Consider the following 24,293-nt stretch of genomic DNA (forward strand, 5'->3'; position numbering starts at 1 on the left):
TCCACGGCCCGTCCTGGACTGAGGAAATTGTTTCGAACTAGTTCAACGCAAGGGCGTTAAACTAGAGGCTTTGCCCTTTGAAATGAGTCCAGGCTCACCTTTATACGATTATTTTTCGCGAAGTTACAGAAGCTCAAATATCAGCAATGTGGCGGTCCACAATTTCAGATTGTCAAAAAAATCGCAATCTCTCGACCCAAGAAAAATGTCAGAATACTTACTTAAAAGATTCTCCAACTAACATACTACCATTTTTTTCTGTTGCAGGAGCGATGTCTTCCTGGAGCCCTACCTGCAACAGCATGGGACCGTTCAGGTTGTCAGCTCGCCGAGCACGCCTCCGCCAAATCCATTGCAACATCATCAGCTTGCGCAGCTACACCATGTACAGGTACTAAAAATATTAAAAATAAGAGTTTGCAAAAATCTGGATGACTTCGAATTCAAACTATCGAAAAACTCCCCTGACCCGTATATGGGTCATGTGTCTTTGAACGTATGTAACATCTCAGAAGGTCCAGGAATGATCTCCTAGTCTCTAGAAAGGGGGGACACCATCGACCCAATCGAAAAATCGCGACCACCCCCGAATACTTTTCGCAGGGAGCAATTAAGGGATTCGCAATTAACTGCAAGGGTGTTCGGCACTCGTCGCACGTCGTCGTTTAATCCGTTTAACCCGAAACGCCGTTGCGTGTCAGTCTGCATTTCAAATTAAATTACACTCGAAACTCCGCCACGCGGCGAACCCCTTCGTGAAATCCTCTTCAACCCCCGCTCGCGTTCATCCCCTTGGAAAAATTGGGCAGGGCGAAAAATTGAAAATGTCACAGCCTTTGCAATGATACCTCTTTCTATTGTGGCTTTACTGAAATTCACAAATATTTCGAATTCCTATCACACTTAAATTTCTTAAAAACTACCCCTTCACCCTCTGTATCAGGAGATGGAGCAAGCGATTAGCAACAAAACTTCTATTCCTAATTTCTTTTTTATCAGACAGATCAGCTTGATGGATGCTGATCGATTTCACCCTTGCTGTTCAACTTTTTAGGGAGACTCGTCAGTGCCCCGTCGATGGAAACTAGCGAAACTAGGGACTGCCCTTTTAGTTACTTTTTTATCCGTGGCATTTAGAGGGATAGACTGTTGGATTATTTCGAATCGACGAGGCTGGGTGAAAGGAGGCCTCAATCGACGCGCTCGATTTGATTTATCTCGATTCATCTCGGCACGCTCGCTGGCATCGCGTGCGTCCATGGCCCTCGAATATCGTTTATCGATTATCAGGCGCTGAGGGGAGATCCTGGAGATGGGGGTTGGAACTCTTTCCTCGGGATGGATCGAGAAAATTCTGTCGAGGAACATTTCCTACTGCTGCATTTTCCCAACAATAGAGATTATTGTCCCTCAAGCATAATCCCTAACAAGACACAGCATAGGCACATAAAACCTATAGTTTTGTGAGTTTAATTAATAGTCGATAAACTATAACAGGCTTAATTTCACCCCCCATAAACGATCAATAAAAGCATCCATGGTAGCCTCGGATTTTCCCAAAAATTTCCTCCTACAGGGATCTCCCGCCATATAACTCTATGGCAAATTAGTGCAGCGGCAGGGAAATTAGACCCAACAGGCTCTTGGGACATCCCCCTACCTCAGCCGCCTTAATCCCCATTCCATATTCCTTTTTGTCGCCATAAAAGCAGTCGCGAGCCGGTCAATTTCACAGAGAACAAGAGAGCAAAGTCACAAGCGGTTTCCAGCGAGTATGGAAATCACTGTGGCCCTTAAGCCGCAATTCCAAGGGTGTAAAGCCACCCCTGACCCCCGTGCAATATACTGACGACGCATTATGGGAATCCTTTTAGGTTATCTTTGTTCACAGTCGATACTCTGTTACCAGTTTTTAATTGCCTGGCTCGTTCCTGCACACAACCCCTTCGTTCTTCTGTAATTCACCCTTATTTGTTATTTTCTTGATGACTTTTAAGCCTTCAGTGGCGTCCATGTTTTAGTTGAAGATTCTCTGTGTAGGCGTGAATGAAAGTTGAGTGATTAAGGAAGTTTATAATTATTTAGGGGTTTGTTAGAGTCGAGTAAAGGGGGGAGGAAATATTGGAATTCCTGGTGGGGGTGTTGATAGAAAATTTGAAAATTTTCCAAAATTCCTATATACTTTTTTTGAGCTAATTTTTTTAAGTAATTAAATTAGCACAAATAGTAGTAGTTTAATTTAATTAATAATGATTGAATCGATTTATTTTCAGAGCGAGGAATCGCTATCCTCGGAAGGCTCAGCGACCTCGGGTGGATCTTCGAGTTCGACAGAAGATTCTGGCAGCGAGGTCGCCTGCGACATCACTCTGATCGAGAGGCTTATACGCTCCCATCCGATCTGGTTCCTTCCTGGCATCCAAAGGGCAGGCGCTTTCCACTTGTTGCAAGGCAAAGAGGAAGGGGTGAGTGCACTTAAGCGAATCGATTAGGCGTAAGAAAATCCCTAGCCGAGTTTCACCGACCAGGAAGCTTTTCACCCGGAAGTGCTCGGCTCTGAGGGCAGGTAAACGAGGGGGTGGTAGGCTGGGGGCACTGGGGGGTCATCGTTGCGGAAAATTTCCTCTGAAGCTGGGGTGGAAATTTGTCGTCAGAGGGAAAACCGCTTTTCTGGTCGAAAGATTGTTTCTTTGGTGAAAATTCAGCAAAATGGAACACTCTTTTAAGTGTTACAATTTAGGGGTGCAGGTGAGCCGAATTCTATTTCAATTGAAAACAGTTTTTGTTCAAATTGAATTTTAAATTGAATTTCGAATTGAACTTTCAATTGAATCTTGAATTGAATTTCTAATCTCTATTAATAATTTAAACTTGAAGTCTTCGAATAATCCCCCAACTTCGCTCCCCTTAAACGCAATATATTTCCTCATTGATTCCTGCGAAGTTATGGCGAGGAATTTTCAGGGTTACGAAAATTTACAACTGGGTGGGACAGTCATTGTCTAACGCTGCATTCGCCTGGCTCGGAGACAGCAAACAATAACGACACAGCAGGCAATAAATAACGCCTAAAGAAGCTGTACAAGTAGCCGCGCGAAGAGAAGGCCCTGACGAAACAAAGAATATGAAATATTGCGCAAGCCGCAATTTTATTTTATTGTCCGACCAAGGGCGTCCCATGGAAAAACCGCTCGACACCGCAGATCCTCAGGCTTTCCTGGCTCGCCTTGATCAAGGGGCTGATTGCAGGAATATTTTCATTCAGTTACCAAGCATTGTTCTTTTGAGTACTTTATGGGAGGAGGAATACCCTCGTTTCTTGTTGTCAGTAGGAATATATCTCCTCATTTTATTGGACGATTTTTGTGCTATTGTTGAGTGGGAGCAGGTTCTCTTTTTACAAGTGGGAACGCGGCTTAAACGCGAAAGCTAATTCTAATTTATAGGTTAGCTTCAGAACACGCAATAAATATACTATATTAATTACAGAAAAATATTGTTTCCTAGAGTGCAGCTAAAATATATTTAAACCCTTTCTAATGCGTCAATTACTGCTCAAGTGGGATCCTGGCTTAATAAGGCCCAAAATTTTATTCTCAGTTTTCTCGAAAAGAGAGGCCCTTAGGAAAAAACTTTATTCTACATTTTTCTTTCATTTTGCCCTATAAAATTAATCCCCCCAGGTTTTACCGCTATCAAAAATTGTCTAGTCTCTTTTGCAGTGGTATCTGCGCGTCTAGGGACAATTACTGTCCCAGTTAGGCCATTAGGACGATGCTATCTCGCCCAGATCGAGCTGGGCCAAGGTATCTCTCAATGCATCGACCATTTGGCAACCGACATGGGCAGCGTCGGCTTAATATGCAGTAAATGCAGACGGCAGACGTTGGCCCCGACGAAATACGGCCGGCTTAAAGCCTTGGCTGTGTTCCAGACCGCGATCTCCCCGAAAATACGCATAACAAGTGGCATTGTTAGCATGCTGTCTCGTAAAGGTGTCTGCCCGCGGCTAGTTCGCTCGATTTAAATATTTTTACGCTCCGCGACGCGCGTGCGACGCCCACGCATCTGTTCTCGGCCCTCTCCAGCACTTGATTCACTGTTGGGACTTGGAAACAGGCCCTTACACAAAATGACTATGGAAACAAAATTTATTTAAAATTCCAGAATTATTTTCTTCATATTTTTTAAATTTCTTCGACTAGATTCTTCGAGTTAGCCACGCCAGGCGATTCTTGTCTCGATTTTGTGATGGAAATCTTGTCTCGAAGGCTCGAGAGGGCCTCTCGAGTCTAGAAAAGTGTGTTCAAGACTGTGTCAAGACTTCAGGATCGAGATCGCCTCGACTTCGAGACTAGATTCATAAAGACTCGCACGGAAGCGAGGTCAAGATCCTCTTGAAGCTGTATATCTAGATGAAATCACAGCTTCCTCTAACCGACACGGAGCCCTGGAAGCAGGGTCAAGCCTCGTCGAGCTTACCAGAGTCACTGGAGTGCTTGAAAATGTGATCGGGAATAGATACAGACTTATGAAAATTTAAAGACGGGGTCAAGATGTAGTAAAGACTACAGGGAGATAGCATCGCGATGAGGAAACGGGTCAAGTGTTTCCCAGCTCGAGAATCCTTCCACCATTGCAGAAAATCTGCAATCAGCCCTACCACAAAACAAAACATCGTCACTATTTTCTACCCCTCAACTCTTCTCCACCCCCTTTTTGTATCATCTCTCCACGAGCACCAATTTTCCTCGAATTCCTGAAATTCCCTTTTTACAAAATACCCATACAGACTCCTCGAAACGTCCACTCTATCAGAAATCAATGCAGCTCCCCTCGTCGCCACCCTTTCTCGCGCTATCACCGTGTTTCGACGAGGGTAGGGGTTGTTTCACCCGTAGAGAAGTAATTGCGAGCGGCATTGTTTTTCGCCTGGCGCAATTGGTCCGTGGCCGCCGATTGGAATGGGATGGGGCGATTAACAAAGCTGGAAAACAATGAGCCGCCGTGAAAACAATGCCGCCACAATGCCACGGCTCGTTCCCAGCCCTTCTCCCCTGATTACACCCGCCCCCTGCCACCCCCGCGTCGCCAGCCGCTCGTTCGGCGGCAGAAGAAATTGTTGGCTGCGAAAGTATCCTTGGCGCGGGACACTTTTTGCCTCGGGGACTGGTCCGAGTCCTTTCGCGATGGGAAGTCGCTTGGACTTGGCGTTAGCTTGAAAAGGAACGACCAGAACGAGATTCTGAGACGATTGTGCGGACGAGAGTCGAGGATGGACTGGCAGAATGTCTTGCATTTAATTGTGGAATTTGTGGAACCTGTGAGATATGTCGAATTTGGTAAATCTATAGAATTTCTAAAAGCAGTGGAATTATTCAAAATAGTAGAATTCCCTAAATCCATGGAATTCTTAAAGTCTCTAGAATTGATCAACTTAACTTCTTGTATTTTTCAAGAATACAGTATCTAAAACAAAAGCAGTCTAGCCACTAACGCTCCATTCACTCGTTCTTCGCCCCCAGAGTCATCTGAAAACTACTGACGCTCAAAAAAGGCAGAAATCGGGCTAGGGTAGAGACAGTTCATTTCAGCGATTAAAATGAACTCGGCCAGAGGGTTCGTCCTGAAAAAAGGAGATCCACGAAGGGGGTGACGGGGGTGGCAGAGTGGAGCACAAAGAGGCTCTGCCTTTTCCTGCCATTTCCTGCCTTTCTTTCCTCCAGCTTTGTCTCCTCTGTCCCTTTCGGGCTGAGGACGAATCTTGTATCGGCCCTGATGGTCGTAATGCGGATTTCCGAGGGAAAACCTAGGGAATTATGCAGCGTGTTTTCTGCGCCGCTGTTTTAGGGAGACTTCTATCCTTTTTTCTGCTTGGGGACCTTGTGGAAACTTGCAACGAGGATTTATGCGTGGGATGCTTTTTCCTACTCTTTTGTGACTACTGTAGCCAGAGTATTTATGGGCGAGGGAGTGGATTCAGGGACATGAGAGTGGAACACAGTGTTCTCTTGATATAGAATCGCGAGCTTTAAAGAGATAGGTGGTCAGCGAAGTGAGAATTATCGAAGTGATACGTTTTTGAAGTCCCTGCTTAGAAGAAGAGATTAGAAGAGTTCTGAAGCGAATGAGCTTATAGCGAGCCACTACTCACAAAAACAAACTGTACAAGTTGTAGTAATCTAGTAACTTTTTTTCTCATTTTTTTGCAGAACTTCGTTGTCCGACAATCCAGTCAAAGCGACACGATGGCCCTGTCCGTGAGGCTGCCTCCAGGAAAGGGGCCTTATATCGAGCACTACCTGATCCAAGCCAACAAGGGGAAGCTGAGCTTGGAGACCAGCGAGAACAGGTTCGACAACATCCCCTCGCTGATCGCCCACTATTCCCAGTGCTGGTGAGTGGCCTCCTCCTTCCTGGCCCAGACATCATCGCCTGCCTCGTGGATCAGAAGCCTCTCGAGATTTATTAAGGCTACCTTCCGCCGACAAATTGATTTACTCCTCGGTTGGGACCTTTTTTCTCTTTTCGCTGGTCTAAATTACGCTGGGATCAAAACACGTCGGATGAGGGGATTAGGTCGAGATCTCTGGGTTGCGTAATTTATCGAATTCTCGGAGGCAGGGCGAACGGAAGTCGCGGCCTGCTGGGTGAAAGTCGATTTGATCGTGTCCTGGAGATAATTTAGGTGACTGAACCGGAGCACGGTGTGGAAAGTTAGTCTTGAAGCCGAAAGCGATCCACGAGGCTTTGGGGCCTTACCTGGCCTCATCTGGGCCTTAATAATTTAAGAAAAATTAATTCCAATAGAATTTGCGATCTCTTCTCACACCAGTTGTTACGAATCGAGACAGTGGGCCCAAGTGGACCCATTAGCAGGCTCCCATGTCTCTCATCATTAGTAGTCACGTCTACTGTCTTGATCGCTTGACAGACTCGATGAGGGCAACAGGCTTCTCCACTAATTCTCCTCTTATTCGTTTCCTTTTGCCAAGCAGTGACGAATTGCCGGTCCAATTGACACTGCCAAGGGCGATGCGCGAAGCCAAGAATAGGCAGCAGCTCTCCTCCCTGGCGCTGCTGGGTCAGGAGTTCTGGAGATATCCCATGGCGAATCCCAAGCCGCCTGAGAGCAGCAGCAGCAACACGTCCAGCCTCAGCAGCTTTCGTGGTGGTAAGTTAGGATCTTCTGACAACGAGTGCTCTTGTACAGGTCTTCCTGTCTTCCAAAAAAGAATGCAAGGAATAATCGATCAATGGTGACTATTTTTTAGGGAACAATAATCACAACAACAACAACAATAACATTAATATTCACACGCCAACGACGGAGAGCATAGTGCTGAACCTGGCGCCAATTTCGTCACATGATACGAGTGAGTTGCTATTTCTTTATTAATACTTTGACTGCTTTACCACCCACGAGAATTCTGAAAGATCACTATACTGATAGAATTTTTCTTGTCATGCGAGACATTCCTTGGTTCTGGTTCAAATAAATCTTGACAAAGAGAATGTCTACCAACATTCCACTCCCAGTAAGCAACCCACGCCTAAAATAACCAGTTTTTTATTTCTGCTTCCAGGAAGCACGTCACCGACGACAGCTCTCTCGACGTCGACGTTCGTGTCGTCGCTGCCCAGGCAGCCTCGGCCAACGCCACCGAATACTCTAAACCTGACGACCTTCAACGAGCCCCTGGACCTGAAGAAAGACAAGCTGTCGCCTGGGGAGAAGCTGTCCCAGAAGCTGATCTCACCCAACCTGGTGCAGAGCGTGCGTTGCGCGTCCCCAGTGATCCATAATGTGGAGAACAATGTACTGAGCCCTGCCCAGGATACCAAAGTTAGCTTCGAGGCGAAGACCATCGCAGAGACCTCCAAGTCGACGGTGGTTGAGCTGTCCAGGACCAGGTTCTCGTCGAATTTCCACCAGAACGTCTCCACCTTCAATAACCTGTCGTGTACGAACTCCCCTGTGCTGCCAGAGATCAGGAATATTATTGGGGAGAATCATGCGATGGGACAGAGCGTCAAAACGCCGCCTCCGCCGCCTCCCAGGTGGGCCAAGCCTGGGATGGCGCAGAATAATTTTACAGTGACCACCACAGTGACGTTCAATGTGAACCAGACCAACGACGTCAGCAGTCCACAGGTGATTTGGAGGGTTTTGGTGCTTGAGAGATTGATATTTATAGGGTTTTGGGCCTGGGACCCCAGATATCACTAGTTCAAGTTCTTATTGTTGAGGAAAACATAGTTGAATAGTTATATGTTTTGACCTACTGGGTCTAGCTAACTAGTCCCTCTTCTGATTACAGCCGAACACTCCGTCGGACCCAAACACGTCTCTGCTGAGTCCCCAGAGCGCGACGTCCAACAAGTCTCTGACGTCGAACTTCTCTGTGAAGTCTCCTCTGTCCCCAACCACTCCTGTCCTCTCGCCGATGTCGAAGCTAGTCCCAAACACCGGTGCCAAGACGCCCAACGTCCTCTCGCCCACCACGCCATCCAGCACGAGCAAGTCTAAGAGGAGACGCGACAGAGAGGCTCGTAAGAACTCGCAGCACTACCAGGAATCGGACATCCTGGAGTCGTACTACCGCAGCTCGCCAGGCGACAAGATCTCGGATTACGAGGACATCTGGAACACGACCGATCAATCGAACCACTCGACCTGGTCGCCGAACGACAAGCTCGCGAGGAACGACGCCGCCCCGAATCCTCAGGAGCGGCTGAGGAACTCGAACGACCGGCTGATGGTTCAGGAGAGAGCTGTGAATCCAGCCGAGAGAAATTACAACGACCGACTGCTGCCGAGCAATGAACAGCTGATCGTCAGAAACGACAGGATGATCGTGAGGAACGATAAGTCGATCGGGAACGAGAAGCTGAGTTACAAGGAGATGACTAGCCCTGAATTCAGCAGCTTCAAGCCTGTCCAGGAGGTGAAGCCCGCGGATCAGGGGAATGGGTCGCCTGAGGAGACGGGGATGGGGAGGAGGCCCGACCTTCTGTCACGAGTTTGTGAGTATTCGAAGCTATTTTGCTGCATTGAGTGCTTAATAAAGAAGAGAAGTTGTAATATTTATTCTGAAATGAATTCTGACGCAGGCAGCGCGAATTCCCTGAACAGTCCCAGCACGATAACGCCTCCCAGAAACAAACTAGGACTGATGCTGGCGAAATCTGAGAGCAATAGTCCTTTGACGCCGGAGTCCAAGCAAGGAAGTCCTTTCTACGCGGAACCAGCTGACGCTATTGCCCAGAGCGCGGCGATAATCCCCAGGAGACGACCCAGGAACAACCCAGCGACGAATAAGTACCGACATAGCGAGCCAGGGTGGCTGCAGACGCCTGTTGGTAATAATGCTAATCAGCTTCATCCTATCGACTGGGAGGAGACGGAGGACGCGGAGGATAAAACTCCTCTGATATCCTCCTCAGTGGACAACCTGGCCAAGCGACTAGGCACCAAAGAGGTGAAGAAGATCCCCCGTGCCAAGCCTGTGCAACCACCAAAGATCAGGACGAAGGTGTTCAACGACACCTCCTGGGCTGTGGACTCTAGCTGGGAGTTTATTGGTGAGCCTACCAAAAACACTCAGCCTTATCTCCATTATCGCTAATCATTGTTTTGCCAAGGCAATTAACTCGAGTATTTACACCAGGTGCCAGGTCTATCAGACTTCTAATAACAAGTAGCTTGAACAACTAGATCAGCTTATCGCTAATACCTTCATTAATTCGTAACCCGATAAGGCAGCCGAATCTCATCCTAAAGTGAGAGATACTTATCGCTATCGAATTTCTTCATTTATTTCTCATAATCTAGTCATCGCAGAAATACCTCTGTCTGTCATGCTGATCAATTTATGACCACCCTGGATCCTGATTACCCAGTTTAGTTGCATTGCAAACTGTTTGCTTGACTTTCCAAAGTAATCAGAAGGGAAAAGCGAGGAGCTGATAGGCTGTAATTTCGTTCAGGGAACGAGGGAGACGACTGCGATCCAGACTACGACTGTGATGCGGATTACGAGGGCGATAACGTGGCCAGAAAGTTTCCAGACGAGGAGTGCGATAGGGACGTTGTTGGGAACACACTGACAGTTCAGAGTATCATTCTCCAACGGTGAGTCCTCAAGCTGTCATCCTCTGGCGATGAGTAATCGTCAGAGTGCAGCATTCACCAGAGTGCAGCTTCGAATCACGTTTCTATTGGTCTGTGGGCCCAATAGGTACCCAGAGCTGCTGAAACCACCGGACACGTCGGAGTCGCTGTACAGTGACAGGAACTCCTCGTATGACAACGTCGAGAAGAGGAACGAGAGGGAGGACACGTTGGACCCCAGGAAGGACCAGACCTACGACTCCTCGGAGTGGGAGACGCCGCTGGAGACGGACGAGAGCGACGTGGAGAGGATGAAGAGGAACAAGAGCTTTAAGGAGCGGCTGGACCCCCTCCTCTGTGAGTTTCTTTCGCCATTTTATTTTTTGGGCATTAGTGGGGCCTGGGCTTTAAGTGTTCTACGTTTCTTGAGCCCTTGCATTCTTCTGGGCCTTACGATTTTCCTGGACCGTAGGATTTTTTTAAAGCCTAGCATCCTTTTGGGCCTTAGAATTTTCCTGGGCCCTAGGATTCTTCTGCACCCTAGAATTCTCCTGATCCAACTCATTTATGTGTAACTTTAATCAAAGAAACTTAGCAGTAAAAAATTGTTAACAAGAAGAGAATATTACAGTGATTCTCAACCACATTTTTAGCAATCTCGTTACAATACAATCTTCACAGATTCCTCTCCAAGAATCATTAGCTTCCTCGGTTCAGTAGATCTCCCTATCTCAAGCATTGTTTCCATCCCAAGAGGGCAGAGGCAAACGCGTGTCTGGAATTATAATTCCCAAACAACAGGATAAAGCCAGGGGCAGGATGAACGCTTTAATTAGCATATTACACAACATCTGGCTTATTTAATAAAGTTCACGGCCGATAAGTAATGCAAATGCTGAACTGTTTTCGCTCCACGTGACGAGGGTCTCCCTCTGTGAAAACAAGTTTACACATACTTCTCGCCTCGATCGATCGCCTTATCGCTAAACTCTGGAATCTGATAAGATGGGCATCAAAAATACCTGTTTCTTAGTCAAGCCCCAGTCGACAGATTCTCAAGTATAAAAGCGACGCGTGAGAAGCTAACTCAATGTTTATCGACAAGTGCGCTCGCGTGGCGAGTGAATCACTCGGACAACAGAAGAAGTGCATTGCCACATGCGCCGAGTGCATCGGAAGCTGAGTGGCCAGAAGGTCAAGCGGTGCACGCGCTTCGAATCGCGTGTTTTATAAGCAGACTCGCGGAGAAAGAAGTGCCAGGGATGCGTCAGCTGGAAAATATTACGCAGCGAATGGCGAGGAGCAATTTCTGATGCCTGACCTCGATTGGGGAGCATGGTTCTCAATCTGAGGACGCAGCTATCAAGGGAGCTTCTTTAATTGAAGGAGAGCCTGGGAATTTTGACATTCAGATGATTCTATGAACATCTTTCTTAGGTGAAGCGTAGGAGGGAGGTTTGAGAACCATTAATGATGATGATCATCATGAACCAGTGGAATACGGTCATGGTTTCTGTGCTCTGATTTCTGTGTACTCTTTCAGTCTGATCTGTCTGTCTAATCTTGGATTACTCTCGTTTTCTGCGTCGACAAATTGATGAATATGAGCTCTCTAATTAGCAAATGAGAGTAATCGATAAGTCCGCTAGGTATTGTTTCTTTTGCTTCCAATCTTTCTCTCAAGAAATTTTTCTCTTTCACTTCAACAATGGGGATGTCTTCCTCTCTCATAAAAAGTCATCACCTGGTTGCTCGAGGAAGTATAGAAAATTAATAAAGGAAATTTTAACACTAGAAGGAAATATCAGAAGCAAATTATACTGAGCAGTGTGAGAAACGTTATTCAGAAATATCTGGAATTTGAGGAAAAACAGTTGTGATGTCACAGGGAAGAAGCTTCTCACGACTTGTAGTTATCACAGTGTTGCAACAAAAATCGCAACAAACTTGTATGACGTGACGACATGAACTTACTATTATAGGCAGTAACGTTTTGTCTCGTAGTGTCATGACAACGTAACTTGCGTCGCGGGAACGATTCTATTATCAGCAACCGAGTCTATTATCAGTCTGGAAAAAGTTTGCGCGAAGATTCCTTAGCGTACTACGCTTCAATCGACTCTGATACCGCATCCTGGTTACCGTATTTTTATTAAGTATTATCTGCTGTATGTGGTGCATCGATGTTATTATTCAGTCGTCATTTCACGCGTTTGTGTCGATGATTCTGATAGGCAGTGACTTAATTATTTAGTCCAAGTGTCGGGAGGTCTGTCAGTAAATCTAGGACACGATTCATTTGATCTTAAATATAAAACTTTTTTAGTTTCTGGATTCTTGAGTTCAGGGGAATTTGAGGCTCAACAATTTTTACACTTTTTGGATGCTAAAGTTCAATTCTGAAGTTTTTAAACTCTACTTTTTTTAAACATTGAAATACTGAAGCTCTGAAATCCTCCAAGTCTGAAATTTTCAAATCCAATTCAGATACTCAAGTAAATAATCGAAATTAAATCCTCTTTCCTCAGTCTCTCTCTCGCGAACTTTCACCCCTGCCCAAGCACCCCAAACACCGCAGAACTGGTCGAAAGTTCCGAGATGATGATGGACGCTGCAGGCAACAAAGCATCAGCAAACGATTTGATATTCAAACGACGAACACCTCGTAAACTATTCCAATTTGTTGGCAAAACTAGCCATTACGGTTCAGTTTACAAGTTGCGCGGGTCGTATCTATAGCCGAAACCGTCGATCCTCCCCTTCAGCAGTTGGCGAACTTGGCGAAATTGAACCTGCCAGGGACCTGTAACGAGCTGGCCAAATAGTTTCTTACAACCGCTGCATGCAAATTGGAAGCACCCTCGGGTGAATTACTGATTCTCCTCCGTGGCTGGCCGAGAGGTGCTCTTCGATTAGGGAACAGAGTCACGTGAATCCGTCTTAGAAGTTTCAGCTGTTGGGAAACTGTACTAAGGCCATCTTCAATGGTCTCTGGAGAGTGGAGGTCTCTCGAGGTCAAGTTCTCTGAATTTCCTCTGGGAATTTAGTAGAGGACTCGAGCTGTGAACTGGTTCAATTTTATTTTGGAATTTAACTGAGACTCTAAGAAGAGGAAGATTGATGGTTCTCTCCTCTTGACTCTCCTTCGAGTGGACCAAGCCTCAAGTCTACCATAATTCACCAGAATTCTGCTTAGAAAAATGTGCTGTTAGCAACACAGTGTTTCAGTGTTAACGAAAGCAGTGAAAAACAAAAGAAGCTCAGATTTCAAGTGAACATTCACGCTAATCACTGCCGAAGGACTGCCGCGTGGGTGTCTCGTCCTCTCCGCAGCAGCAGATTAAAATCTTAAGCGCATCGTCTTTAATCTTAAGCGTTCACGTTTCACAGGCTGTTCACGTGCACAGACAACGGTCTGCCATCGATAGCTGATATCTGGCGACAGCGATCAGTTCCCTCAGTCATCTCCAATTCAGCATTCAACGCTCATATCAAAGGAGATATGCAGAAACCACTCCCAGGGTCTCGTTTTGGGACAGACTTGGGCCTCCTGGTCCAGGGTAATTTGTAATCTGGCTGGGGTCGGGAGTGGGGAATCCCGTGACCCTCCTTGCATGCGACGACCCCCACCACAGGTCACAAGAAGAGGAGCGTTAGTCGCTGGCTACCTTTGGAGATAGCGACAGTGAGCGACAGTGAGCTTCAGTTCCTCAGTAGCAGTCAGTCCATTGTCGATAGAGCCTCGTGGAGTTGTGGAAGCAGCTCACTCAGACACTGAATTCTCTGGTACTCCCTTGTGATAAAAAGAGATATTGTGGAAAAGTGCAGTAGTTTGACTTTAACTGTTTAAACTGTTTAAACTGGCGATTTTCTGTGAACTGATATCTTGTTTTCACAGAAAGCATCAATGAAAAAGAAAGAACTGAGGAAGGTTTGAAAAGGAAGTGTATTATCTGGTTTGTGGGGTCTGTGGTCACAGTGACTTGACAGTGACAAGACGATAGCAGTGGGGAAAAGAGTCCTCGGGGAAGGAATGCTGTGATAAGCGATTTATCAAGCAGGGAAATTGTGGAATAGTTAACACAGAAGAATACTCTACTCAACATCAGCAATTTAATAGAAGAATCGACTCAAACAGGATCACTTCTTGAACTCTTCAGGATTTCTTTGAATTCCTAGAAACCTCAGTTCACAAGCTCATGAGGAAAGCCAGCCGATCAATCAAATTTTCTGGCATTCGCGATAGCTGCAGAATCCTCACGAGAAAAGCTTTCTCGAGGGATCGTATATCTGCTCGTAAGATACCACGGTCGCCACGATAGTTGGGCCTTGAAGACTCTGGAGTCCTGGTAGGGTCATCGTCATCGATAATTATATGCGGAATTTTCGTGACGATAAAAGAGTGCTGCAACTCCTTGGGGAGAAAAGTCTGTAGATAAGCTGGGTGATCCTCTAGCGATAAGTGAATGCGCTGCAGCGCTTGAAAAAGGAGCACAGACTCTGGAGTTTGCTGAAAGAAGAAAGTCCAGGAGTCGATGAACCTTGCGCAACTGATTGGAGTTTGCTAAGAGTTCTTCGCGTCGTTGGGAGACAGCAGAAGACCTCAGAAGCAGGAGAAGCAAGGGCTGACTAACTGTGAAAGTTCTTATTAGAAGGACTATTAAGAGTTATTGGGGCTTGAAGCTCTAATTATCTGATAAGCAGACTGATTTAGTCAACAAAGTACTTGAGCTGTGAGAATGATCAACTGCTCGTTGGAGATTCAGATAGAGAAGCAGAGCTTCTCTGCCAAAACCAGAGGCATGTTCAGGAAGATAAGTAGGTGGTTCCGGTGCTTCTGCAGGAAGCTGCAATTAAGCGTGGAAGTCTTAAAAAGTAAGCCTAGTCAGCGGATGTCTGAAACAGAATCGAATATCACTCGTCTGAACACGTGTACAGATAACATCTATTTGCAACTATTTTAAAACACCGTGTACTATTAGTAGCTTCTGATAAGATAAGCCAGGGATCCTTAAGAATATCTACAAAGATACAGACCTATAAAAAGCAGCGAATCGATTTCATCTAAGCAATCATATCTGTCCCTCTTTTATCTCCACTTAACATTCTTTTCAATTTTCAGCTCCGCCACGATTGCAGGCCCTCAGGAACCGCGATAACGGAGGGACAGGGTCCACGATAAGGGCCTACGCCTTGCAACTGGCAGCAGACAAGACGACAACCTTCTCCCAGAACATCGACAACTTCATCCAGTGCACGAAGGAGGGCAAGGAAGCCAGCCCTCACGTGGTGATGAGGAACATGCGCCAGTTCATGTCTGGCATGAAAAACTACCTGGTGAAGCATGGGGAAAGGGAGTTTGAGAAGGAGGTGGAGAAGGAGAGGCTGAAGCTGAAGCCAAACGAGTTTCTCAACCTGGATGCCATTCTGGAGGGCGTTATGATGGGACTCGTGGTCAGGCCGCTCAGGGAACACGTTTACAGACTCTTCGTGGAGCATTATGCTACCACTGGGTCCCTGCAGACGCTCGCTGACAGCATACAGCACGCCCAGGGGAAGCACGTTCAGGATCTCGGTGTTCGAGTGAGTAACCATTAAGAGGAACGATTATGGGGGAGCTAAATAAAGATAAAGTCGCTAGATATTGTTAGATCTCTACTGGGAATAGCTTTAGCTTTAGCTTCTTGGAGCTTTTTAGCTGATATCTTGCTTCTTTAGTTTCTGGGAGATTGTATGGACTCTTTGGGGACCTGTTTCTAGCTTCTGAGTCTTTACAGAGCTCTTAGAAATAGCTAGAAGCTTTGTTCATCTAGTTACCAGGATCAGTGGCACAGTATTCATTACAAAAATTCTTTTACTTGCAGCCAAAGATCATTCCTCCATCAGAATCGAGTCTAGAGAAGATTCTGAAGTATATAGACCGTCTCCAGAAAGCGGACTCGCCCCTAGACAAGCTGGAGAACCTTCTGGCCGCAATTTCAGCGATCTTCAACTCTGTAAGTCCCATTACAGGTTTTATAGTCCTTTGAATACCCATCAGTCCAGCCACTGACTCTGGTTCTTTTCTAGGTAAAGCACGCGAACTCAGGGAGACACATAACGTTGGGTGCAGACGACCTTCTGCCTCTCTTAGTCTGGGTGTTGGTTCGTGGGAAGGTCGTGGACGCTGAAGTAGAGGCTGAGTACATGTGGGGCTTGCTCCATCCCTCTCTTCTCACTGGTGAAGGAGGTTACTACCTGACGACGCTGTCCAGCGCGGTGCACGTGTTGAAGACCTTCAAGTCCAGCCAGGGGACGATGTCCACGCTGAACGTAAGCGAAAAAGATATAGGATGAGAGCCTTCAGAGTGTTAGTTTGGTAACGAGTGTTCTCCTCAGGGCTGTGGGACACCAGACTGTTCATCCGTACTACGAATTTTAGTGCCAGATGAACTGCATGGGTCTCTGAACACTAGGACACTACCTGTGAGACCGAATATGAACACCAGGGAAATCTGTCGCATCCTTGCGCACAAGATTAGGTGCACCAACCCGCAGGACTATGGGCTGTTCAAGCTGGTCCAAGGAGAAGGTAAAAATCTGACTATTATTGCTTTGTGGATAGAACTGTGGAGTCAGTCGAAGAGGAGGCTAATGAAATGTTTTCTTCTTTTGCAGAAACCTTGCTCGGTGACCACGAATGCCCTCAAGAGCTCTCTCATTGCCTTTTCGCGTACAAGCGGATCGATGCCAAGATAGCCTGGCCGAAAACCAGTTCTTAATAGGTCAGAAGGACCATTTAGGATAAATAATTTCGGATAATAGCGACGAAACTAACGAGGCTAAGTTTTAAGCACCTGCATCCACACTGTTATTGTTAGTTTCGTTGCTGCACTGTATTCCTCTCAATCTCATCCATTTTTCATAGCTCTGAATTTACAAGTACGTGTAGATTCGGTCAGTCCAATCTCAAGCACAAATCCCTTGTAATTAATTTAGAGAAGTTGAACACTGCCAGGCGTTAGACAGCTGTAGACCATCGAAGTGTCAATAATGAGTGAATTTAATTGTTCTCAGAAGTGACCAAAGTTTCATTAAAAGAGAGTGAGAAAGTATCTTCGTTTTTAAATAAAATATCACTACTTAAGTCTAGAGCGATATTATTACATATCCACTTTTTGCAATTGTCAGTCGCCACTGTTTGGTCGCTTTCTGTGTGAATAGTTTCTGATTAGAACACTCTAGCCAATAGCAGCAGCAAAGGATTAATTAAGGATTGATTACCGAAGTAGCAGAATACAGTCGAGCAATTAGCATTCAGTCGGATTTAATTTGCTTTCGAGCAGGTGCTAGAATATGGAGTTGGCTGAACGGAGTTCGTTGCAATTGGGTTCTTTATTGACACTAAAAAAGCTTTAAAAATTGTCTGCCGACTTTGCGATACGACGAAACAAAAAAAAAGTCGCGTATTACTCAGTATTCGATATTTCATAAAAATTTACAATAACGAAACTATTAATTAAGTTCTGTTGACAGGCAGAGTAAGGTTAGAATCGAGGGGGTCACGTGAATAATTCTCTTAGACTTTTCTTATCGAAAACAATCGCAATTTTGCTCAGTAGAATCGCGGACTGCCCTCGAGTCACCCACTTTGCTAAAAATCATTGTGCGTTTTTTACTGAAACAAAAAATCGAGAAGAGAATGCTTGAACATTTCTGTAGCCTTCGATGAGACGAAATTGTTATCAAGAAGTTGTATAGCATCAATTAGAATTAACAATTAATAGTAAGAAACTTATTAATTTTTATTGAGGAAATAACATTCATATTCTTCAGAATAATTTTCTTTTTATAATCCATACTACTTTTTTCAGTCCTACGAGGTTCATGTTAATTGTGTTTAATAAGATATGTCCCTACTAATTTTTATACTATATTTTCTGATCTGTACAGCTTCGTGACTCGAAAAGTGACAGAAATATCCAGGCATTCCTTAACAGGGCATCTGAAGCCTAAAATATAATCGAGTAAAACCGTAAGGAACTTCTTGATACAAAATAACGTAGACTTAGAGCACGAAAGACTAGTTTAGACTCTATTTTAAGTACTTTCTACGAGACGTGAACGGATTACTCGATAAGCAATCTGTACTTTAGACGGATGTCGTAATATTTATTGGAAGTTGTACACATATTTTAATATCTGTCGGATGTCGCTTCTTCCCCTTTTCACGGATGTATCTGCCAGGCTGATTTGATCACCTATTTTAAAGGCTGTGTAATCTCAGAAGGGCGTGGAACTGATTAACGAACAGCAGTTGATTATTGAAAGGGAGGTGGTAGTGGCGAAGAGAAAAGAATCGAGAGAGGAGGAAATATTTTACTACTGAAACTCGTACAAATCAGCCTTGCATGGATGTGTAGCCCTCGATACGTGTAATAATGATATTAGCGATTTATGAATGTACATTTCTTCTATCGTACCTAATTTATTATAAAAAAAACGTTTTTTAATAACGCCTGTATATCGTAATTGTCCTCTTGCATTAAACGTGCTTTCGATCCCCTAATTGATTACGATTAACTTGTAAACGTTAATGCTTCTAATATGCTAGTCAAGCCCGATACAAATCAGGAGTTTGTAAAAGATATCGTTTTTACGTGTAACTCTTCGTGATAGTTTTCATTTGTTGAAAGGTATATCATTGATTATCAATTATTCTCAACATTATTATTATTATTATTATTACCATTGTAACGTGTAACAACTATGCTCAATAAAAACTTTTCTATAATATGTAAGTGAATTTCTGTATTCGAGGAGGACCACGTGGAACTGGGAACAATGGGTGTCGTGGGCGAATGAATTTATGATATTACAATACGAGAATATTAGAATAAAACCGTGAATCAGATTGTACAAAATAAAGTTCTGTTCTCTGAATACCTTTTTTTACATTTGAGAATAAATTAATTAGTATGTAACATGATCTGTGCTCTATATTTGGATTTGATTCTTCTCATTTCTTATGAGAGCACTTCAATTTACCGTCTGGCAATCGAGATTACAGTCAATGCGTATCATTAATGAACAGACTGCTACTATTGATAGTAACATTTTTAATATTGTAAATAGAGCAATCTCAGCTTATAGTGTCACAGTTTTTTTAATGATAAATGAAGGAAAAGACTTTCAAATAATAGAATATTATTCAGTCGTATATTTATTTGCATTTTAGAGCTAGCAATTACAGTATATATTCGCTAAATGCTCGAATTCTCCTCATGGATATATGCTCGGCGTTATCCTCACCACTGGGGGCGGCCCACTTGGATCCTCGCACCCTCTTCGTCTTTCAGTCGCTGTTCTTCTACACGTCTACAAAAGCTGAGTCAAGCTCAAACTTCGTGTCCATGGCAACTACCTGCACACGGCTCGTCAACACTACTGCAGCTTCTCTACATTTCCCTACACTTCATTACACTTCTCCAAACTCTTCCATACTCCTCTATACTTCTCCACACTTCACCACACTATTCCACACTTCCCCACAATACTCCCCACTGCTCCCAACACCACTCCATACTATTCCACACTTCTCCACACTTCTTCACACTCCTCCACACTTCTTCACACTTCTCCACACTTCTTCACACTTCTCCACAATACTCTACACTGCTCCCACTATCACTCCACACTATTCCATACTTCTTCATATTACTCCATACTACTTCACACTAATCCACATTACTCCACACCATCCAAAACTTCTCCAAATATTCCACACCATCACTGCATATAATATAAATGTAATAAATATGACTTTTGAGCGAAAAAGTTTAATTTTTTCATTTTTGTTCCCCGCAAAAACAGGAATTGACATGTGACGCCATCTAGCGGATAAAATCATAAACTAAAATTAGAAATATTGTTTTTAGTTCGCCCCTCAACCGCTAGATGGCGCCACTTGTCAATTCCAAAACTGCTCCCAGCGAAAAATGGGAATCGACAAGTGGCGCCATCTAGTGACGAAACTCGAAACTAAAACTAGAAATGATATTTATAATTCGGCCCTGAGCCGCTAGATGGCGCCACTTATCAATTCCGAAAGTGCTCCTCGCGAAAATGGGAATTGACAAGTGGCGCCATCTAGCGACAAAACTTGGTAACTAAAATAAGAAATTTTATTTTTAGTTCTCCACTTCCACCGCTAGATGGCGCCACTTGTCAATTCCAATTTTTCGCGAGGAGCATTTTCGGAATTGACAAGTGGCGCCATCTAGCGGCAACACTTGGAACTAAAAGAAGAAATTTTATTTATAGTTCATCACTCCCACCGCTAGATGGCGCCACTTGTCAATTCCGAAAATGTTCATCGCGCTAATGGGAATTGACAAGTGGCGCCATCTAGCGACAAAACTTGGTAACTAAAATAAGAAATTTCATTTTTAGTTCACCACTTCCACCGCTAGATGGCACCACTTGTCAATTCCCATTTTCACGAGGGGCATTTTCGGAATTGACAAGTGGCGCCATCTAGCGGCTCAGGGCCGAACTAAAAATATCATTTCTAGTTTTAGTTCCGAGTTTCACCGCTAGATGGCGCCACCTGGCAATTCCCATTTTCGCGAGGAGCACTTTTGGAAATTTTTAGGAATTGACAGGTGGCGCCATCTAGCGGCGAAAGGTGGAATTAAAAATATAATTTCTTGTTTTAGTTCCAAGTTTTGGTCGCTAGATGGCAGTAGTTGCCAATTCCCGTTTTCGTGGGGAACAAGAATAAAAAAAATCAAATTTTTTTAGAGTTAGAAGTCGTTTTTATTTGACTTATATTATATTCAGTAGTACTGAGGAGTGTTTGGAGATGTATGGAAGGGTGTGGGCTGATATAAATTAGTGTGAAGTTGTATGAAGTAACGTGGAGAAGTGTGAAGTATCGTGGACTAGTGTGGAATAGTGTGGAGTGGAGTTGGATGGTATCTGTAGTAGTGTGGTGAAGTGTGAGATAGGGTGAGACAGCGTGAGATAAGGTGAGATAAGGTGTGATAAGGCGAGATAAGGCGAGATAAGGCGAGATAGTGTGAGATAAGATGAGATAGTGTAAGACAGTGTGAGGATAGTGAGAGATAAGGTGAAATACTGTGACAAAGTATGTTATAATATGAGATTGGAATGGTGTACCTTTGTAGTGAGAAGTTTTCAGCAGTATTTGGCAGGGCTGAGTCGCAATTGAGGAGCGTCATCCCACGTCTGCAGATGCTGAGGCTACTTAATAATTATTTATGCACTTTTATGATTGCATGTTGAAGCTGAAACCCTCAACTACATTCAAGGATAGTTTCTGCTTGAATTCTGCTCGCAATTACTTAGTTATTAATAATTGTTTACATACGGGGAATTTATAATACGACACAGTCTATATAATACATAATAAGTGCTAGATTTTTAATGAATTACTAATTAGTGGGGATTAATTTATGTTTTTTTGGGGTTGCGGAACTGAGGTAAGACCTTCAACCACATTCAAAGATAGGTTTTGCATAAATTCTCCGCGTAATTAGTTAGTTATTAACGATTCTTTAGATATGGTTGGTTTGCATGACACTACGGTATCTTGTTAAAGTTGACATAGCTCACAAATAATAGAAGAGCACTTAATTGCGATATTATTTATGCACATTTTTGGTTGTATATTGAAGCTGAGACCCTCAGCTACATTCAAGGATGGCTTTTGCGCGAGTTTTCTATGTGATTAATTAGTTATTAATGATTCTTTGTTACGGGGAAGTTTTAGGTTATTACAGTATGGTACTGATGCAGGTTTTTTTAATGAATTACTAATTACTGGGGATTAATTCATAATCTTTTGGGCTTGTAGATCACAGCTGAGACCTCTGGCTGTATTCAAGAATAGCTTTCGCTTATGTTTTCTTCGAAATTCATTAATTATTCATGATTATTTAAGTAGCGGGAATAAGAATATACTGTGCCACTAACTTTGATTTCTATTACCCTATTGATTTCTACATTTCTAATAGGAACATAGAATGATGATAGAGGTCGCTGGGTGACGCTAGAGAGAGAAAGACTATTGTGCAACAAGGATAGAAATACCTGCCACTAACTTTGATTTCTATTATCCTGCTACTTTGAATATTCTTAATAGGAACATAGAATGATAATAGAGGTCGCTGTTAGACAAGGATAGCTAACCTTTTAGAGTGAGAGAGACATAGTAATATTTTAAAATTGACACAGCTCACAAATAATAGAAAAAGCAGTTAATTGGGACATCATTTATGCACTTCCATGGTTGCATATTGAAGCTGAGACCTTCAGTTATATTCTGTGATGTCTTTTGTGCGAGTTTTTGTCATAATTAATTAGTTATTAATGATTTTTTGTTACTGGAAATTTTTAGGTTATTACTGTATGGTACTGGTGCAGGTTTTTTCATGAATTACTAATTATTCGGGATTAACTCATGACTTTTTGGGGTTGTAGACAAAAGCTAAGACTCTCAGCTACATTCAAGGATAGTTTTTGCTTGAATTCTCCGCGTGATTAATTAGCTATTAATGATTTTTTCGATACGGGTTACTTGTAAGACGACACAGTCTACATAATACATAACAAGTGCTAGATTTTTAATGAATTACTAATTACTGAGAATTAATTCATGACCTTTTTGGGTCGTGGATAAGAGCTGAGACCCTCAGCTACATTCAAGGATAGGTTTCACGCGAGTTTTCCTCGTGTTTAATTAGTTATTAATGATTCTTTGGTACGGAGAACTTTTAGGTTGTCACTATATGGTACCGATGCATGTTTTTTAATGAATTACTAATTACTAAGGATTAATTCATGACCTTTTGGGGTTGTAAACGAGAGCTGAGACCCTCAGCTACATTCAAGGATAGGTTTCACGCGAGTTTTCATGGTGTTTAATTAGTTATTAATGATTTTTTAGTACGGAGAACTTTTAGGTTATCACTGGATGGTACTGATACATGTTTTTTAATTAATTACTAATAACTGGGGATTAATTTATGATCTTTTGGGGTCGAAGAACAAAGCTGAAACCCTTGGCTACATTCTACAGCAGTTTTCGTGCATGTTTTCTTCGAAATTCATTAGTTATTCATGATTATTTAAGTAGCGGGAATATGAACATACTGTGCCACTAACTTTGATTTCTATTATCCTGTTATTTTATAGACTCTTAATAGGAACATAGAATAACATTAGAGGTCGTTGTGTAGCGCTAGAGAGAGACAGGCTACTGTGAGACAAGGATAGAACAATTGTGCCACTAACTTTGTTTTCTAGTATCCTACTACTTCGAAGATTCTTAATAGGAACATAGAATGCTGGTAGAGGTCGCTGACTAGCGTTAAAGAGAGAGAGGTTACTGTGGAACAAGGACAGCATAACCTGCCACTAACTTTGATTTCTATGATCCTACTACTTTCTAGATTCTTAATAGGAACATAGAATGATGATAGAGGTCGATGTTAGACAAGGACAGAGAGAGTATTAGAGCGAGAAGGAGATAATAATTTCTTAAAAGCGACATGGCTCATGGAATAATGGAAAAAAACAGCTAATTACAACACTGTTTACGCACTTTTATGAATGGAGATTAAAGCTGAGACCCTGAGCTATGTTCAAGGATAGTTTTTTTACGAGTTTTGCTCAGAATTAATTAGTTATTAATGATTATTTAGGGACGGGAGTTCGTAGGATAGGAATATGCGGGAAATTGAAATACTTGTTGAGAAATTTGAACGCAAAATACAAGTGGAAATATTTATTATAAATCAAAACTTACTGATTATTTAAATAACAGTACTTGCACCTGAGAGCTGCAATACCTTAAAATTCTGTTGTCATGTAATAACGCAACAACTGGTTTCAAAGGTGATTGGACACTAGCTTACCCTAATACTGTATCACATCTAATCCTCAGAATTTTTTATTTAAAAAAATACAATGGATCCTACCATGGGAAAGATATTTAAATAACAAAAACTTGAAAATTACACATAAAATTGCATTGTGCATTCTAAAAGAATCTTCTCCCAGATTCGTTAGATAAGAATTACAAAATAAAAAACAGCTAAGTGCAAGTGTGGTACAATTATATACAAAATAATTAGGTGAACTCAATTGCACAGAATAATTAATTAAAATGTTCTAA

The 24,293-nt window shown here is 43.2% G+C and overlaps 1 protein-coding gene across 4 annotated transcripts in view; it reads left to right on the forward strand.

Moving 5' to 3' along the window:
• The window catches only part of Spri (Src homology 2 domain-containing protein sprint), a 99,464-nt gene extending 81,020 nt beyond the window's left edge, over positions 1–18,444 (forward strand). For all 4 annotated transcript variants that reach the window (XM_076382132.1, XM_076382131.1, XM_076382134.1 and 1 more), the window contains 15 exons: positions 268–391; positions 2,274–2,465; positions 6,213–6,397; positions 6,999–7,174; positions 7,275–7,376; positions 7,587–8,155; positions 8,322–9,027; positions 9,115–9,585; positions 9,991–10,135; positions 10,242–10,471; positions 15,237–15,697; positions 15,979–16,110; positions 16,184–16,426; positions 16,493–16,685; positions 16,772–18,444. In XM_076382132.1, the coding sequence (XP_076238247.1) occupies positions 268–391; positions 2,274–2,465; positions 6,213–6,397; positions 6,999–7,174; positions 7,275–7,376; positions 7,587–8,155; positions 8,322–9,027; positions 9,115–9,585; positions 9,991–10,135; positions 10,242–10,471; positions 15,237–15,697; positions 15,979–16,110; positions 16,184–16,426; positions 16,493–16,685; positions 16,772–16,875 (4,033 nt within the window). In that variant the 3' untranslated portion in view covers positions 16,876–18,444. The remainder of the gene's footprint in view (positions 1–267; positions 392–2,273; positions 2,466–6,212; positions 6,398–6,998; positions 7,175–7,274; positions 7,377–7,586; positions 8,156–8,321; positions 9,028–9,114; positions 9,586–9,990; positions 10,136–10,241; positions 10,472–15,236; positions 15,698–15,978; positions 16,111–16,183; positions 16,427–16,492; positions 16,686–16,771) is intronic.
• The last annotated feature ends 5,849 nt before the right edge of the window (positions 18,445–24,293 follow it).

Source organism: Calliopsis andreniformis, chromosome 7 (assembly GCF_051401765.1).
Source record: "Calliopsis andreniformis isolate RMS-2024a chromosome 7, iyCalAndr_principal, whole genome shotgun sequence".
In the NCBI taxonomy this organism is placed as follows: Eukaryota; Metazoa; Arthropoda; class Insecta; order Hymenoptera; family Andrenidae; genus Calliopsis; species Calliopsis andreniformis.